At 40.5% G+C, this 17,579-nt stretch overlaps 1 protein-coding gene across 6 annotated transcripts in view; it reads right to left on the minus strand.

Annotated features, from left to right (window-relative positions):
* The window catches only part of Nckx30c (solute carrier family 24 member Nckx30C), a 224,846-nt gene that overhangs the window by 43,861 nt on the left and 163,406 nt on the right, over positions 1 to 17,579 (minus strand). For all 6 annotated transcript variants that reach the window (XM_076423863.1, XM_076423862.1, XM_076423861.1 and 3 more), the window contains 2 exons: positions 13,695 to 13,966; positions 723 to 858 (listed from right to left, as the gene is read on the minus strand). In XM_076423863.1, the coding sequence (XP_076279978.1) occupies positions 723 to 858; positions 13,695 to 13,966 (408 nt within the window). The remainder of the gene's footprint in view (positions 1 to 722; positions 859 to 13,694; positions 13,967 to 17,579) is intronic.

Consider the following 17,579-nt stretch of genomic DNA (forward strand, 5'->3'; position numbering starts at 1 on the left):
TACAAATGGGTGGTACGGGTGGTCTGAGACATCCTGTATATGTATAATATAACCAGATATAAAACTATATATGTATTACCTATACAATGTTATGCGTCGCGTTTAAAAAGAAATAATTGATCAAGAAGGGACTTAATATCCTGATAAGAATTATTAATTAGAGTCGTAAGAAATACTGCACTGTACATTATACCATTATAATGACGTAATTTCATTTGTTTTTCAATATTTAACTATGTTCCACCAATCCGACCATCTTGAAACTTTTTAATATGTTAGATAAGCAACAGAACATTGTTCTTGAATTGTTTGGAAGTGGTCACTCGATGGGTTGCTTGCAATTCCCACCCCTAAAATATTAAATGATTTTTTTCTACCCTTAATAATTTGATCAGAATGGTGAAAAAAATGAATGTTATGAAGGACGTAAGTTCGAGCATTTTCGTTGTTTTTTGATCCGAATATCTTAATTAAAAACCGAGAAAAAAATGATACAGTTAAGGGTATTTACCTTCATATCATCCTTGTACGAAGGGTTAACGACTTAAAATTTTAGGGGGTTATCTTTCGTCCTAAAACCATTGTTTTCCACACAATATCAATTAAAATTGTGGGTGTGGAAGAGTGAAATTTCACTTGGGACATAAACGACCTTGGTTGCCCTTGGAGGGTTGATTCAGCTTCGAAGGTTAAGAGATGTTCGACGAGATTTTTCAGCTTACCTCTGGGTGTCCTCGTGTCTGGCAACGTGAGCCACAGAGGGAACAAAATGGGCGCGACCAGGATGTACGTTAGCCTCTTTCTGGGACTGCTGGGCCAGCCCATGTCCAACGCCTCCGGAGGTTCATCCTCCTCTCCCTGAAAAGCGGATCGTTCGTTAGCAAAGAGGAAAAAGTAGCCGGCCGCCACTGTTTTCTCTCTCTCTCTCGAGGTTTAACACGTCCGGGAAAATCCGTCCCACGAGCATGGTCGAATGGGATTAACCGCGGGCTCGTTTTATCATCCGCGACACACTCGTGTACTGTTGCCAAGTCGAATACAGAGCCTCGGCAAAGACACACCTCGAAAAACCACGAGCCCGCATGGCAAAGGCACAAAGCAAGTCCTTATTCATCCTCGGCTAACCGCGGCACAATGGCCCACGCCAGGTGTTCGGATTTTACAGCTGGAAATCGCCCCGACGCCGTAATTGTTGCCAACATAAGGCCGACGAGTAATGCCCGACAAATGCACCGATCATATCTTGGCTGAGCCTGCTCCAACTGTAGCCTAGAGGCTCGGGACGAGAGGTTTGCTCGAGTGGCTGACCACGCGCCGACTTTCTCACTGCGGAGGCAACTCGAGACGCTCGTGGTTTGCTTTTTTGAACCGGGAAGAATTCGAGGACATTTTTGCAGATTTATCAACGTACTCGAAACCAAAAAGAGTCATCTACCGCGCAGGTGTTGTATAACAATCGCAAATTTACTAAGCTCGTCTAACTTTTTGACCATTGAAATTCAACAGCCTTAAACTATGTTCCTGAAAGAACTCGAGCAAATATTTGCAGATTTTTCCACATACCGTAACCCTGGGAGAACTATGTCAAACTAAAAAGAACAATTTACCTCGCGGTAGTACACCGTTTCTCCCTGCCGTATTACAGAATAAATTCCTCAATTCCTTCAATCTTTTCGGAACATTCAAATTTATGGCGAAAAAAATTCGCCAACTTAGAGGAAATCAGAGCATCCGACCGACTAAATCCAAAATTCGTCGCTTTAAATTGCCTGGCAGGAATAAAAGCGATATTGCCGGCACTTTGAAAATTCCGAGGGACGGAGAACATCAAGATCAAGATCGCAGTTGAAGAACAGATAACCTTGGGAGCGCAGAAGTGGGAAGCGCGTAGAGTAGAACCGGGGGATTGATATCGGCTGGCGACTTCGCTTTGATTATCCGAGGCGGCGACGGAGGCTGGATTGAAATAGTCAATGCGCGCGGTGCACGCCGGGTGCAGGCAGAATTGACCCAGATTCGCGGTGCATTCAAAATGAAAAGGCCTTCTCGCTCATTTAGGACAAAGCGGGGTTCGAGAATCCGCCGCGATCCGCGCGCGAGCGGCAGAGCGCGTTTTAAGCAGCGACGGCCGGCTAATATCGGTCGGAAAAATGCCGAGGGTAATTCCACCGTTTCCGAGGACCCGTCCGACATCACGCGGACGTCCGTCGTGTTCCTTGAATCCGTCGGCGACGATCCACGGTCGTGCCCTATCGAGGATTCGTGGAAGTCGTCGGATTTCCCGGGACAAACGGCTCGAACAAAATCTTTTCTTTCGCGATATTTCAAGAACGCGATCACTGTCACTGGCGAGGGCCAATAAGAGGCCAGAACGGTGAGACAGACGACACCAATGGAAGATATTAAGGCGAAAGCTCCGACGACCATTCAAAAGCGAAAGTCCTATCCCGGCTGGGGGGCCGAGCCACTCTTTCCGATTGCCTTGTTTCCAGCCTGATATCTTTGCGGCTGGAGAACGACCCAATTTCCGATCGTCCTGCCATTATCGAACACAATGCCGGCTTGTCTGCTCCCGTCGAGTGGACAAGGCGTTTTTGCGAGCCGATCATGCTTTGGTTTCGAAACGATTCCCGAAAAAATTTCATAGTTTGCGCGAGCGATACAGAGGACCGACTCGGAAGTTTCAGTGTTTACAAGCAGGATTTTCAACCGAAAAATTGGAAATAATTCTGTGGTGTGCGCCTCGATGACGTCTTTGTCTCAGATTTTTTCCAGAATTTTTCCGAGGGTGAACCAAATATCAGAGTTTTCTTCGTAACTACGTACGAATAGCCTAACTGACTAGCAGTCTGCTGTCAGACCCCGCGTCTAAACGTACCAACAGCCTCGTTAAAAGTATCTCGGCGGCGCGGAAACTTGCTAAGCCATGCTTCGGCCTGAAAGCCTCGCGCGAAGTAAATCCCGAGCCGGATCCGCCGAAAGCCCTAAAGTATTTCAATATCGACAGTGGCGATGAGTGGCGAATGTATTATAGTTAGTGGCGCCCAGCCAATGGTAGCCAGATCTCTCTCATCCTTCGTAGGAGCCGCAACGCGGCTGAAACGCGTCCGTGCGAATTTCGGCGTTGTCCCCAGAGCGTGGACCAGGGCCGAGAACAATAGGCAAGGAACGAAACTCGAACCGAATTCCACTGTTCTTCGCTGATCCTATTTCAGGAGCAAGGAGGACACTTCACCGATCGAGAACCTACTAACCCCTAACTGAAAGGGTGGCTCTCAATGCATTCCAATTTCTTCTCTCCAATTTCTCTTCTCCAACAGTCGTAGATGTGCATTTCAAACTGAATTGGCCATTATGGGAACAAATATTTCTCCAGATAATCCACGGAATAAGACGTCCGACCCCTTAAACATTCTATAATAGTTCGTAAGGAACAAACGTTTATCTTGATCAAGGGGGTAGTTCTACAGGAACTGTGATAATCCAGTTTTCATTCATTTTCCTTGGCTAACTGTACAAGTAAAAATTCTGGAAAGAATCTGTCGCGAAGCTGTCATTGAGTTGTACACTACAGAATTTTTCCCAATTTTTTGGTTGAGAATCCTGAGTGCGAGCAAGCAAACATACTCAGTCATGCTGTCGAGTTGTCCACTGATTATGGTACTAAAAATTTTGAAAAAATTCTAGAATATAGCAGCTGTCGAAACACACATTGTAGAATTTTTTCCCATTTTTTAACTGTAATTTCTGGTTATAAACAACGAAAACAGTCCAAACTCAAATAAATTATGCCACGATTTTTCCGACTCGAGTTCCCCCTTTTCTTGACACATTGCTCATTATTGTTGAGGTTGTTGTATTAATTACAGAAGCCTGGATCTTCGTCGAGGACAATGGGGAAGGAACGGAAAGCGAGCCGCATTCCAGCGTTCTCTGATCCTATTTTCGGCGACGGGAGAACGCTGAGCAACTCCTACGAGCACGATCTCACGAATCGCAATTTGAATTCGCATCCTGTCACGAAGCCAGCCCCCTTCTCTTTCGTTTCCTCCTAAAATAACCACCGGCAGCTCGACCATCGGCGTTCGCCGTACTCCCTGGCTCAATTATAGTCCATCGATCGCAACCAATCAACCTTATATCGCGCTTCCCCTGTTTCTTCCCTAATGCGATGGCGAATGGACACTGCTCGCGCCGAGTGTATTGTGCGGCGCGTCGCGTCGGCGTAATTTCGAGAGCGAATCGCGACGCGTTGAAATAATGAAACTCTGCTCGAGATAACCGAGCTGCCTGATATGGGCCACTGTCGAGAGAATGGCCAACTTAATGATCATTGGGTTTCGATGATGGACGCCCCGGAGTTTTATTCGTAGAGTTCTCGTACAGGAATCTCTATTGGCGTTTCCCTTCGTTTCGAACGTGAATATGTTACGGATTTATGAGGGCAAACGGTGCAGAAATTCTACGAAAATGTTCTCAACAGTTACGTTTCTCATTCATCGATAGACGTTTATCTATATAAATAAAAATGTGAATGTCCGTTTGTTTGTAATCGAACATCTCCGTAACGGCTGAACGTAGAAAGCTGGGGTTTGAGCCATTAGACGCAGCGTTTCTTCGGGAAGGTTTTAGGACAATCCGCATTCGAAAAAGTCCATTCGTTCAAGAGTTTTGACGACTTTTTCCACCGGCTACAACGCTAACTGCTTACTTTAAGTTATGTGAATGTGGCGCGTTTGCGAAAACTGATGTAGAATAATCGATATGGTTTCGTGTTGATTCGCGTTATAACCAATGCGTCACGACGAGAATCTTCTCAGTGGTATCCTGCTTCTAATTATATCGTGAAATATAAATATATAAAGTAGCGGACAAAAGTTTGAAACCGCTCTAAAGAAGACGATAACATTTTTAATATTGTACTATACGATTTGAACTTTTAGGGAAGCCTAGAGCAATTAGTTTACTAAAGGATGTGAAAAGAAATTTTTTCAAAACTGCAATTGATCGGAATTGTTGAAAAAATACTATAAGTTGAATTTTTAACTTTTTTATGTGGGCCTATATTGAAAATTTAAAAAATACGTTTTGTAGATGTGTGTCAATTAAACATATTCTGAAAATTTCGTCAAAATCGGTCGACGTTGCAATGAGCCACAAAGTTTATTCACAATTTATTGCCGAAAATCTTCAAAATCTGCAATTTTTACCATCTTTAAACGTTTGTAGCTCATTGCAACGTCGACCGACTCCGTGATCAGCAATCACGTGATTAAAATGTCATATCTGCGACAGGTAAAAACATGCTTTTAAAAAATACTGAGCCACAGCAACGCGTGGCGGGGGAAAGCTAGTGCAAAATATTTGTATTCATTGCAAGCGGCAAGTTTCATGCTTTCTCGAATAGTTTGAACTGAAGATAGTATACAGGGTGTCCCAGCTAACTTGACCACCTTGAATATCTTTGTTGTTTTTAAAGATACGTCAAATGTCTGAAAGACAAAGTCGAATGGTAAAATGGGGCTCATAAGATACTAACAAAATTTTTTTTTCATGTAATTTTTTTTAGAGATATGAAGGTCACCTTCATTTTTTTTAATGGAATGAGGTATTTTTTAATACATCAATCGATGCAGCTGGACATTCGTTATAAAAAAGTACTAACCTACGTATGTCGAAAAGTTAGTAGTTTAGGAGATATTTCAATTTAAATAACTCTAAAATACCATTACTGTCGTGTGTGTACTAAGACGTTAGGGTGGATTTATAGTGGAGCAGCGAGGTGAGCTGTGCGGTGAAAAAAAAGAAAAACAAAGAAAATACATACGTACTTTTTCATTAGTATGTGTCGAAATGTTGTCACGAATGTTGGTTTGTTTTCACCGCGCCGCTATCATCGATGCTCGCAGCTCCACTATAAATCCACACTTAGTGTTTACTTACTTGTGTAACATCTTAGCACACACACACGACAGTAACGGTATTTTAGAGTTATTTAAATTGAAATATCTCCTGAACTACTAACTTTTCGACATACATAGGTTAGTACTTTTTTATAACGAATGTCCAGCTGCATCGATTGATGTATTAAAAAATACCTCACTCTATTTAAAAAAATGAAGGTGACCTTCGTATCTCTGAAAAAAATGACATGAAAAGAAAAATTTTGTTGGTATCTTATGAGCCCCATTTTACCATTCAACTTTGTCCTTCAAACATTTGTCGCATCTTTAAAAACAACAAAGATATTCAAGGTGGTCAAGTTAGCTGGGACACCCTGTATAGACTACTTAAACTCTTCCACTGTTTTAACTCTTCCACTGTGCTGGAGGTACAATGGGAGACAAAAGTACAAGAAATTCGAAATCCATCAATATATTGGTAATGAAAGCCACTCATGAGTATATTTTACATTAGAAAAATAGATTAATTTAAAAAGCTTTCGTTTAATTAGTGAATTTCATGTTATATTTATTTTTTCACATTATAAATAATATTATATATTTTATATTTTTTACATGATGTATTTTACATTATATATTTTTCACATTATAAAAAATTGTAAGAGACTTTTGCGAATAGTTGTACCCTCTGATTGTAGCTATATTTAGTGGTCTACACAATTGTCGCGATTCCATGCTAGTGAGATGACAACACGATTTTGACGTTTTGTAACAGTTTATCATTTTTTGCTCTGTAACTGTTTAGAGAATCCGAATAAATTTTGAACATAATTAATTACATAATTTTTACTACATATAAAAAAATTGGAGTTTCTAGTTGCGTTTTTTCAAGGTTTAAATAGGGTCTGAAGTGGAATTTTATGAATTCTCCATAAGAAGACGTGTTAAAATGTGCAAACTTTAAGTTGCTATAAGAATTTTGTTGCGTTTTTATATACCTCCAGAACATCCTTAAAGTACACTCGTTTTTGTCATAAATGCATAAAATACTCTGCCTACTCATTTATAATGATCAATATACTAACGAAAATTGTTTAAATGGCACGAAATTCTTCGATTCACCGTGCCTCATTGTTTCTATTTTCAGCGTGTTTCCTGCAGGAAGATGTGGAATGGTTCGGTCACGGGCCAAAGAAAATTCTATTGGAATCCAGGCTTGGTGGGCGTGCAACTATTATCCACGGGCCATGGAAAAGCGGGGATCGACAAATTTTTCCGCGGAAATGTCGAAAACACCGAGCCCAGGCCGGTCTGTAAACGGTTCTTGCTGCGAGTCCCCGAGGAATCGTGACGAGACTCGTCGGGGTCGACTGGTTGTCGCTCAACGTGAAAATGTAACGAGCCATATCGTCGTTTCCCCGGCGTGCGAAACGTGTGCTATCTGAAATTCCGTCCGTCTGCCCGCGGACAGAGATAGATATTTGATGATTCGTTTGGACGTGCCGCACCGATAGGAAAAACGGGCCAAGGAACTCCTTATTTCCCGAAAGGTCAACCAATGACAAACGATCCGCCTCCACTTTCCCACGGACCCTTCTTAATTTATATGTCGCGGCTAAAGAAGGTGCCGTAAAATTGACCTCGACCTTGAATTTGAATTTTTTTTAACGGAATCTTATTTTACATGTAGCACAGTGGGGTGAAAAACGGGAATAAATTATCGTAGCTTCATTTATGGGATCAGGGTCATAAAAGAGTAGGTCGTTGGATTCGTCTTGACGCTAGCTATTACATTATGAAATAAAAAATGTATTTTAACATTTAAAAAATCAAAACATTTTTTATTTTTTGTAGAAAAAAAATTTTTTCCGAAATTTTAAATATAGAATTTTGTACATGTTTAAGTACCGTTCAACTGTTAATCGAAACATTTTGTCGTCAGATTATCCGAAACTCTTGAAAAGTAGTGACAATGAAATGCTTTGAGTACGATGTACAGAGAAAGTGAACTGTTTCCATGCCGGTACTTTAATAATTTTCAAATGTAATTTCTCTGTTATAGCAAGTATGTAAAAGAGTGGTTTCTTGGTATATATCTTCGTAGTATTTTTTACTATTACATATACTGTATTCACAATACTTCTCAGACGCAAAAGTTCACTCTTGAAAAAGATCTACATCAGGATCGAAACGTAGAGTTTCTAATTAATTTGCAAAATTGCTGTGTTTCATCATTGATCGAACCTGTGCGCCGAGATCATCACAATTTGATTACCAAAATTACGATCGATAATCACATTTAATTTAATTGTTTATATCTTTGAAGCTATTGAGTAACTACACCTAACATTTTGCATACATAATTAGGGATCCATATATGTACCATCATCTCACAAAAAATTATCAAAATCGAAGTCGGACACTTGCGGTCCTTCCCTTCAAGGAAATCCCTTGTTAGTAACTCGAAATCATACACTTTTTTATTAAACGTTCTTTATTTGTTCATTCTCGAAATCGATGTGCTTATTTATGAAGCAGTGTAAGTTCAATGGCTATCGACGACGGCGTGTTCATTTTTGGCGAAATCTCCTCAAAATGCCTCAAAATTAATGGTTCGGAATTATTAAATTTTCATTAAACGTTCTATATTCGTCCAATCTCGAAATCGATGTGTATTTATGACACAATGCAAGTTAAATGGGTGTCGATGTGGGAGCGTGTCCATTTTTATTGTAGCAAGACATTCTGTACGGACGGTCTGTAATGAAGAAAATTACCGGGTGTGAAAATTAGACGCAACGCGTGTTTAGAAGAGGTTAACAGAAACACGTGGTTGGGAGAGTTTCACCGAAACACGTGGCGAACGAATATTAGAATAGAGCAGAAAATAACAGAGAATAACACTGTCTACCAGCCAAAAAAACTTTTCGATTTTCTCTATACGATTCTTATAGAGTTTTTCGCGCTGATTCCGAATCTGTCCTTACTTTTTCTGCTAGACGTACAGTTTTTGAGAAAGTTGATTTTGAAAAATAAGACATATTCTTCAACTTTAAACAAATACTGTGATGTTATTATAAAAGATATTGAATTGTTCTTTACAGCAAAAGATTCTGTAGACTTTCCCGAATACAGTGATATCCAAGACTCATACATTATGAATGTTTAAACATGTTTAAACAATCATTAAAAATGGAGAAATACTACTTTTGTACCAATTTTTGAGGATATTTTTCAATTTATCTCAAAAAATAAGGGTCCAGCGGAAAATCGAACTATACCACGCGATAGAGCAGACTTTTATCTTGAGAAACCACCCTTTCAAGTTTGCATGGTCGACGTTTTTTTTGAACCAGAATGCAAAATATCTTCGCCCGACATGAGGTGCCGTCAGTGGCGCTCACCACTAGCGCGGCCATTCACCGCGCCGTAATTCTGTCGACTCATTTTTGTCATAAATGCGTAAAATCCGCAGCCTAGTTATCAGAGAAGAAAACCTGAGGAAATTGTAAACCTCGGATTGAATCAATTGTCAAACAACTGTGCAGATGCTGTTGAGCAAAGTACAAATTGAATGCAGAGTGAAGAACACTCTTCTGTATTAACGAAGTTGCCTAAAAAGCCTCTGTTGTGAAAACTGTCGCGAGAAACAGATGTATAAACAGAAACATTTCTCAGGCACTTCGAAGAGCTTCGACTCAACAGACCAGGATTTATCGGACACTAGCTCTTAGGCTAGAGCACCTCGGCAGCCAGGTAATCTGATAGGAAGCAGAATCGAGATTGGGGTGGCAGAGACCGGCTTCTCGCGCCCCTAAAAGCTGCGAAAAGCAATTTCGGTGGTTTTCACCTACTACGAAGCGTATCGCTTACACTGGCCACTTGAGAGGGTCCTAAGAAAGTGTATGTTTGTTCCGTCGAAAGGGATCGGCGACCTCAGAAATCGCTGTCTTTCGATTCCTGTCTAACACATACTCCGAACCATTCATTTTCAACCATTTTTAAAAGGTGTTACTAAAAATGAACACGTTTCACAAGTGAACATTGACTTCGTGGGTGACGGAAAAGAAAACGTTTCACGAAAATTGTGTCCCAACAAAAACAACCTGTAAACAGAAACCAAGTTCCTATGGCCGTAAAAAGTTGTGAGATTAAACAAAATACGACCAAGTTCGTTAGCTTAGAAATACCTCTTGCAATACTGAAAAAAGCGTTTGTAAAAATTCGTTTAAAAGAACGCTATTTAATTTTTAATGAATTACATGGAATGCTAAATTATTTAAACTTGGCCGTTACTTTTTGAACTAATGGCCATAAAAGGTGTTAGGTAGTGGCCAAGTTTGAATAATTTAGCCCTCCATGTAATTCATTAAAAATTAAATAGCGTTCTTTTAAACTAATTTTTACAAACGCTTTTTTCAGTATTGCAAGAGGTATTTCTAAGCTAACGAACTTGGCCGTATTTTGTTTGATATCACAACTTTTTACGGCCATAGGAACTTGGCTCCTGTTTACAGGATGTTTTTCTTGGGATTTCATCAATTTTTGTTGAAATTTCATCAATTATCAAGTAAGTATGAAAGATTAACACTCTGCCGACGAATTAGAACCCAACTTTACCTAGATTTTTTTTGTTATAATTTTAGTGTCATTTTTTGCCTTATCGTAATCTAACAGTTTGAGCTTTTTGCCACTACCTTGAATGGCGCTGTACGGACGTTTGAAGAGAGCAGATGATTCTTTCCGGAATTTACACGGTTCCTTATGGGAAAAGCGGCATATTTCATTTTCTTCATACATAATCTATTTCGTAACGTTTTTTTTAATACAACCCCTTTAAGGTGTAAAATTTCAAACTTTGATAATTATTCCTTTGAGTGTTTGTTATGGTGGACCTATGTACCAAATTTCAAGCTTGTAGGTCAATGGGAAGTACCAAAAAGGTTTTGATGATCTGCCAGTCAGTCAGTCAGTGACTTTAGCGATTTTTAAGGTTCTATATCTCGGAACCTACTAATGTTGGAAGATTAATGTTTTGTCAATATTGAGACAAGATAGCATTTAACAAGTGTACGAAATTACATCTCTCCATCTGCCTCCAGTGCCGAGTTATAAGCCTCTAAAAAACGGCTAAGTTGTTTCGTGTAAAAGGAGGTAGTGCGAGGAACTTGGCTGGTGCTCAACCATTAATATCGAGTAATTTTGAAGACAACCAAAAATGAACATGTTTCTATGGACAGCTATTGATTTTGCATCGTCTCGTAAATAAACATTGATTTCAAGGCTGAACGAATGAAGAATATTTATTTAGTAATGAACACTTAATGTCTATTCAGGACACTATAAAAATAGCATTGTTATCGAGAAGAAGCAGCTTCTTTTCTTTGAAGTTGCTCATCGATCTTGTTTAATATTTTCTCCGTCGTCTTTTGCCAGGAGTTAATACCGTCGACTAAAAATTGTTTACCATGTACACTAGAAAATTGAATAATCTACTAGAACATTCAATACCCCGTATTTTCTAAAATAATCTGCCAAGAATCACCTGTAAGAGTGCAACGACCTAACTTCGCAAGTCCCAATCCCCCGTCTCATCACTTTTGGAACGTTTCACTTTGTTAAAGAAACTGTCTGCGGTATTGATTGGTTTATTTTCGGTTTATCAGAAGTCCAGAAAACTTGAAATCCGAGTCGGTTCTCGATCCTTTCCTGCAGCTCCTTGATCTTTCGCAACTGAAAGGCGCCAACTCCCAAGGTGGCAGCAGCGGCAGCTTTGTTCGAGACGGCTGATTAGAGGCCTTGAGAGATTTAACAACAAGAAGGGAGAGAGAGCTCCACTTATCGCGACCAAACGGAGCTGCTTTAAAGCGAATTGCGGTTGCACCAATGAACTCCCTCGGACACAGGCACGCGTGGCCACCGGAAATGACTACCGACGCTGACTGCAGAGCTTGAACTCGACGGAAGAAAAGGTCAGCCATTAGCTAAACCTCGAAGCGAAGCAGAATATTTTTACATATTGTGGCTTCCCGTAGTTAGTTCTGCAAATATACACGCGGCGGTAGGATCGATGTTCACAATCTATTATTAAAGATGATCAAATTTGTTTTTCGGAAATTCTACCTATCGAAATATCCCACTATTTGAACTCTTGTTCCAACAATTCTCTACTTTCTCAGCGAACATCTACATTGAAAATAAATTCTCACTTTCACTTGAAATTTTGGAAATTCTACACTCCTCAAAAGAATTAAGGGATCACTTCTGCGAACCTTGAAATCAGCGTGAAAAAAATCTACGGGAAATTATATATAGCATGTTAAACCAAAATTTTTCCGCGCGTGGTACTGGAGAAACCACATTTTCTTGAAATTCTACATGTTTAACGATTTTTCTCAACGTTAAAAAACGTTCGTACCATAATCTCCCTATTTTTCCAATATTATGCAAAGTTTCGGCTTTACTTTTAAAAAAATTTCATCGCTCTACCTTATTTCTATCGAAAGTTCTTTGATTTTGAACCGAGTTTAGTCCTGTCAGGTAGCCGCTGTACGTGGCGCGCTAATTTCTGCGAAGCACTAACTTCAAACACAGCTGCCACAGGTAAAAAATGTCGCAGCGAGTTCATGGGGTAATCAATCGAATCGACAGAATCTCTGCTTCAATCTGACGTTCGGATCATGGTATTACGATCATTTCTCGCCGAAATACAGAGAGTTAAAGGAAAAATGGAAATTGTGCATTTTTTAAGCATATTTTCAGAAACACCTGGTACATCGAAATGTTAATGAAATTGAAAAAACAAAAGAAGTTCCTTGAAGAGAAAGAAACGCTCTTTCTATTGCTATTTTGCACAAGATTCTACGATAATTTTTTCGCTTTCTGGAGCCAGTTAAAGTTAAAAAGCCAACATTTACTTCCATGTTGCATAACTTGAATAAAAAAAATCGCACAATAATCAACAACCACACATTTTACACAGGAAAGATAGCCCTTCCAAATGATATTAACGCGATTTATCAAAAAAATGTATTTCTCCCCGTGTGATGTTCCAAAGTTGCACAAAATTTTTGTCAACCGTCAATGTTGTCATCATCTCGTTATACTTTGTAAAAAACCAACATAGGAACAATTTGAAACAGAGCATCCGAAACTAGAGGCGTCAGGCTTTCAAACCATTGTTTAACGATATCGGTACAGAAATTCTTGACGGAGTTACGATCACGTAAAGTGGGAGCAATTTTTCGGGTTCGCAGAAGTGATCCGTTAATTCTTTTGAGGAGTGTAGTTATCAAAGCATCCTATTGTTTTAATTCTTGACTTGAGCTTCCTTACATTTTCCACGAGCACTAAAACGTGTTCCGTTTCACGTGGAAAGTATTTTTGTTTATCTAACATTTTTTGAAAATGTTCAGAAGCCATAAATGCATATAGATCCGTAGTGTAATTATCAATCTGTACAAGCAGAATGGACATCGAGCTAGATTTCTGAACTCGAAGACTATTCGAACTAACCAAGATGGCCGTCCCGGAAGTCTCTACGCCATCCTTGGCATAACCAGCGCCCTCTCAGGCCGTGAAAAAGCAAACTTTCGTCCACCAGGTGATCTTGAGACACCAGACACCAACACAGTTTGACCGAACGAACATTTGAAACACGGAATTTGAAGGCGCGTCAGAGAGGGGTGGGGGGTACCGGAAACCACGGGCTGGTGATGCGACCACAATAATCGAATGGGTCCTTCGGAGGTCGCGGGGGGTTCCGAGGCATTCGTCGAATCCGACAATTACCGATTCGAGGCCGGCGTCGAGGCCGGCGGCTATACCGCCGTTGGGAAGTTCCTGGATGCCGGCGGTAGTGCCGGCGGTGGTTGTCGTCGTCGTGGTGGTCGTGGTGGTGCCCTGCGAGCCCTGCTGCAACTGCAGCGTGGTCTCTTTCGATGCTGCACCGGAGTACTGTGCCCCCGTCGACGTCGCTGCACCGTTGTGCGGCCTTGTCGCGTCCAGCAACACCTTCAGCGAGGCTATCGCGTGCAGTTGCGTCGCTTTCTCGTCCACTTTGCCTGAACAGTAGCAGAACAGAAGGTTAATGGGACCTGGGTGACTCCTATCGTGAACCGATAAACGCTTTTCCTTCATTCTAACCAGACTACGTCCCTCGATCGGCTCTACCCTAGTCGCGCTGCGGTCCGGAACCGAAACTGAGCTGTTCGGGTTGGATACGCGCAAGAGGAATCAGGAGGATTCGAATCTTGTTATTCTTTAGAATTGCGTTAGTTCAATCATCACATGTTTCAGTCTGTATACGCGCAATACCCCCGAAAGAGTATCCTTGGTTTATTTGATTTTTGAAATGAAAACTTCTTTAGGCTCACCGCGTATACAATTTTTGGACAGCGAATAAGTCTGATCCGCCACGCTCCGAGGTGAAACGCTAGTCTGATAACCTCGGGGAGTCGAGTTTAGCCGAGCGAGCGAGAAACAGACATAGTCCAGTCAATGAATGCTCATAAGGGGGGCGTAGAGGGAAATGGAAGGAACACAATTTTTAACTTTGGGACTTTGTTGGGACTAGTAGTTAGGAGATAAACATACTAAAAGGTGATGGCAGGTGAGCGGGCTACAGGGGGTTACGTAGAAGTCACCTTTTTCGGTTCTCCGCTTATATCTCGGAAACTATGTGTCCTAGCGATAATACCATTCCATACCAAATTAAAGCTGACAAATGTGCTATAAGATTGATTCCATTCAGTTTTTCGCTATCTCGCATAGTTTCCGAGATATCCGAGCTCAAAGTTCACTAATTGTGAAAAAGAAATTTTTGTATTATTTGACTAGCTAACTCTTCAGCACAATTAGTGAACTTTGAGCGCGGATATCTCGGTAACTATGCGAGATAGCGAAAAACTGAATCCAATCTATCTTGCGGCACATTTTGTCAGCTTTAATTTTGTATGGAATGGTCTTATCGCTAGGACGTATAGTTTCCAAGATATTCGCGCTCAAAGTTGACTAATTGTGAAAAAGAAATTTTTGCCTCATGTTTTTTGCCTTACTTGACTAGTTTCAGCACAATTAATGAACTTTGAGCGCGGATATCTCGGAAACTATGCGAGGTAGCGAAAAATTGAATGGAATCAATCTTATGGCACATTTTGTCAGCTTTAATTTTGTATAGAATGGTCTTATCGCTAGGACGCATAGTTCCCGAGATATAAGCGGAAAACCGAAAAAGGGGACCATCTACGTGCCCCCTGCACCCCGCTCACCTTCTAGGAGTGGAGACTTTTAGTATGTTTACCTCCTCACTAGTCCAAACAAAGACCCAAAGTTAAAAATTGTATTCCTTCCATTTCCCTCTATAACTTTTCGTTGACTGGACTAACAGGTGAGAAATTGTCATAGAAGTTTCACTTCGATATTATATGCACAGTATTGTTTAATTTAGTGGACGAACAGGTAAATGTTCGTTCCGGACCAGAGTCGTGGACATTGATTTTGTTCGAGCGATCGCAAACAACAATCCCGAGGATTGTATGTATTTTTACGCGAGATTATTTATAGCCCGGCTCGGAATAGGTCGAATCACCTACTTGCCTCCCGCGTTAGAGGGGCGAACTATTGTTATAAAAACGGTATGTATTTTTATGTCCTCGCAACGGCGCTAACGCGTTATTCTCGGTGCTTGTTGCCGGACTGCAGATTTTTAGACGGGTCCAGGCTCTTTGGAGATCGATCGAAGCAAGATGAAAGCTGCACGGAAGCTGACTGCTTTAATAAACATGATTCCCGAGAAGATCATCCTGTATAAGTGTTGTCATTATCCTATAATACTCGCGAATTTTGTATATTTCAACGACGAAGTTTTACAGATTTGGACAGACAACCTCCAGAAGAGGTTGATAGAAGAACATTTTATCGGGTCTCGAACAATCGGTCGACGTCCACGATTATTGAAGTACTATTATTCGCTAAGTTGCATTTTTAAGCCTGCGAAAGCAAAGTGTCTTCGATCCCACAGTGGTCCACCGGTTTGATATTTTTTGATCAGTTACGAAGATTCATCCGACCTCAAGCATATTTGAGAGGCTTATCGTATTTGTTCTGAACAGCCAAATCCTGATTCGGGACCACCGTGGACGAGCAAGTAAGCGCCAAGGATCAGTGTCCTTGTCTTTCGAGCGTACAACAGGCAAGTTTCGCAAGCACAGTAAGAGAGAGAGAGAGAGAGAGAGAGAGAGAGAGAGAGAAAGAGATAGAGAGAACGCGCAAGACCGCCGGATGCATCGTCGTTCCATTTAAGCGTGCACTTAAAGATCTGGCTAAAGCTGAAACTACGAAATAATTATGAGCAAGGGTCATTCAAAGCCTCCCAGCGCGCGCCCATTGCCACGTTCCACTTCGCACGATTGCCTCGAACAACCTTGCGTTACGTAACAGCGACCATTTTCCGGTCTATTTTGCGAACCCGTCGATCTCGGGCTGCTAACGACGTGCGAATACCTTCCACCTTCCAAACCTCCTATTTTTCACTCCACCCCGCCCCAGGAGTCGTTCGATTTAATTTAATGCTACCTGGGAGCTTTTTAATTAACTTGCATGTTCACCAATCCCCATTGGCCATTTTGTGAGATCGAAATCGTGTAAGAGCTTCTTTCGTTCGAACAAGACTCCGTACGGTTAAAATAAAAATATGTATCTTATTTAATATGTCTGCTTCACTTTGCATTTCATGATATTTAAGTGGCATTATTAAGTCCATTGCTAAATTACAACCCGGAGAAAATTTAACGAGATCAAAGCATCGGATGGTTGCAACAGTTTGTTTATTCAATTTTTAATTAACTGAGGAATATCTCTGTGCATACTTAATCAGAATACTAACTCCAACCATATTGGTTTAAAATTATTATTAAAGACATTATTCACAGAATTTATTGCAAACAGTATTGCAAGTCAATCCCAGGTCAATCCCAGGCCAATTTTGAATACGTCTTTCGTATGTATGTTCTGTTTAAAAAAAGGCCAATTTTGAATACGTCTTTCTTATGTATGTTCTGTTTAAGAGCTTTGTAACCTTGAAACGTGGTTTCAGTTCAGTGTCTAACGGCATGGAAACAGTTCACTTATAATAATTTTTAAATGTAATTTCTCTGTTATAGCAGGTATGTAAAAGTGGTTTATTGGGTATCTCCATAGTGTTTTTATTTTTACATATATTATATTCACATTATTTTTCTGACGCAAACCTTTAGTCTTGAAAAAGATCCACATTAGGATCGACACGTCGAGTGTCTAATTAATTTGCAAAATTGCTGTGTTTCATCATTGATCGAACCTGTGCGCCGATATCATCACACTTTGATTACCAAAATTACGCGATCGATAATCATATTTAATTTATATTATTCCAAGTAATATGGTTGAACTTCTTACAGTGTGACAATCTAATTGTGATATTAGCAATCTAAGTGTGACATTAGCAAGTTCATTTTGCAAATTCATTGTAGCAACATTTTATTTTGGAAACTGTTATGAGATTGTATTTCACAGCAGTGAAGTTATGAAGGTTGTTTCGAAGGAACCGTGATCGGTTTAATTGCCACGACCTTGGTACCTCGGAGTCTAAATTTAGCAAATACATATGTATATTCAATGGATGTTAGTCGATGAGTA

Source organism: Lasioglossum baleicum, chromosome 5 (assembly GCF_051020765.1).
Source record: "Lasioglossum baleicum chromosome 5, iyLasBale1, whole genome shotgun sequence".
NCBI classification, from domain to species: domain Eukaryota; kingdom Metazoa; phylum Arthropoda; class Insecta; order Hymenoptera; family Halictidae; genus Lasioglossum; species Lasioglossum baleicum.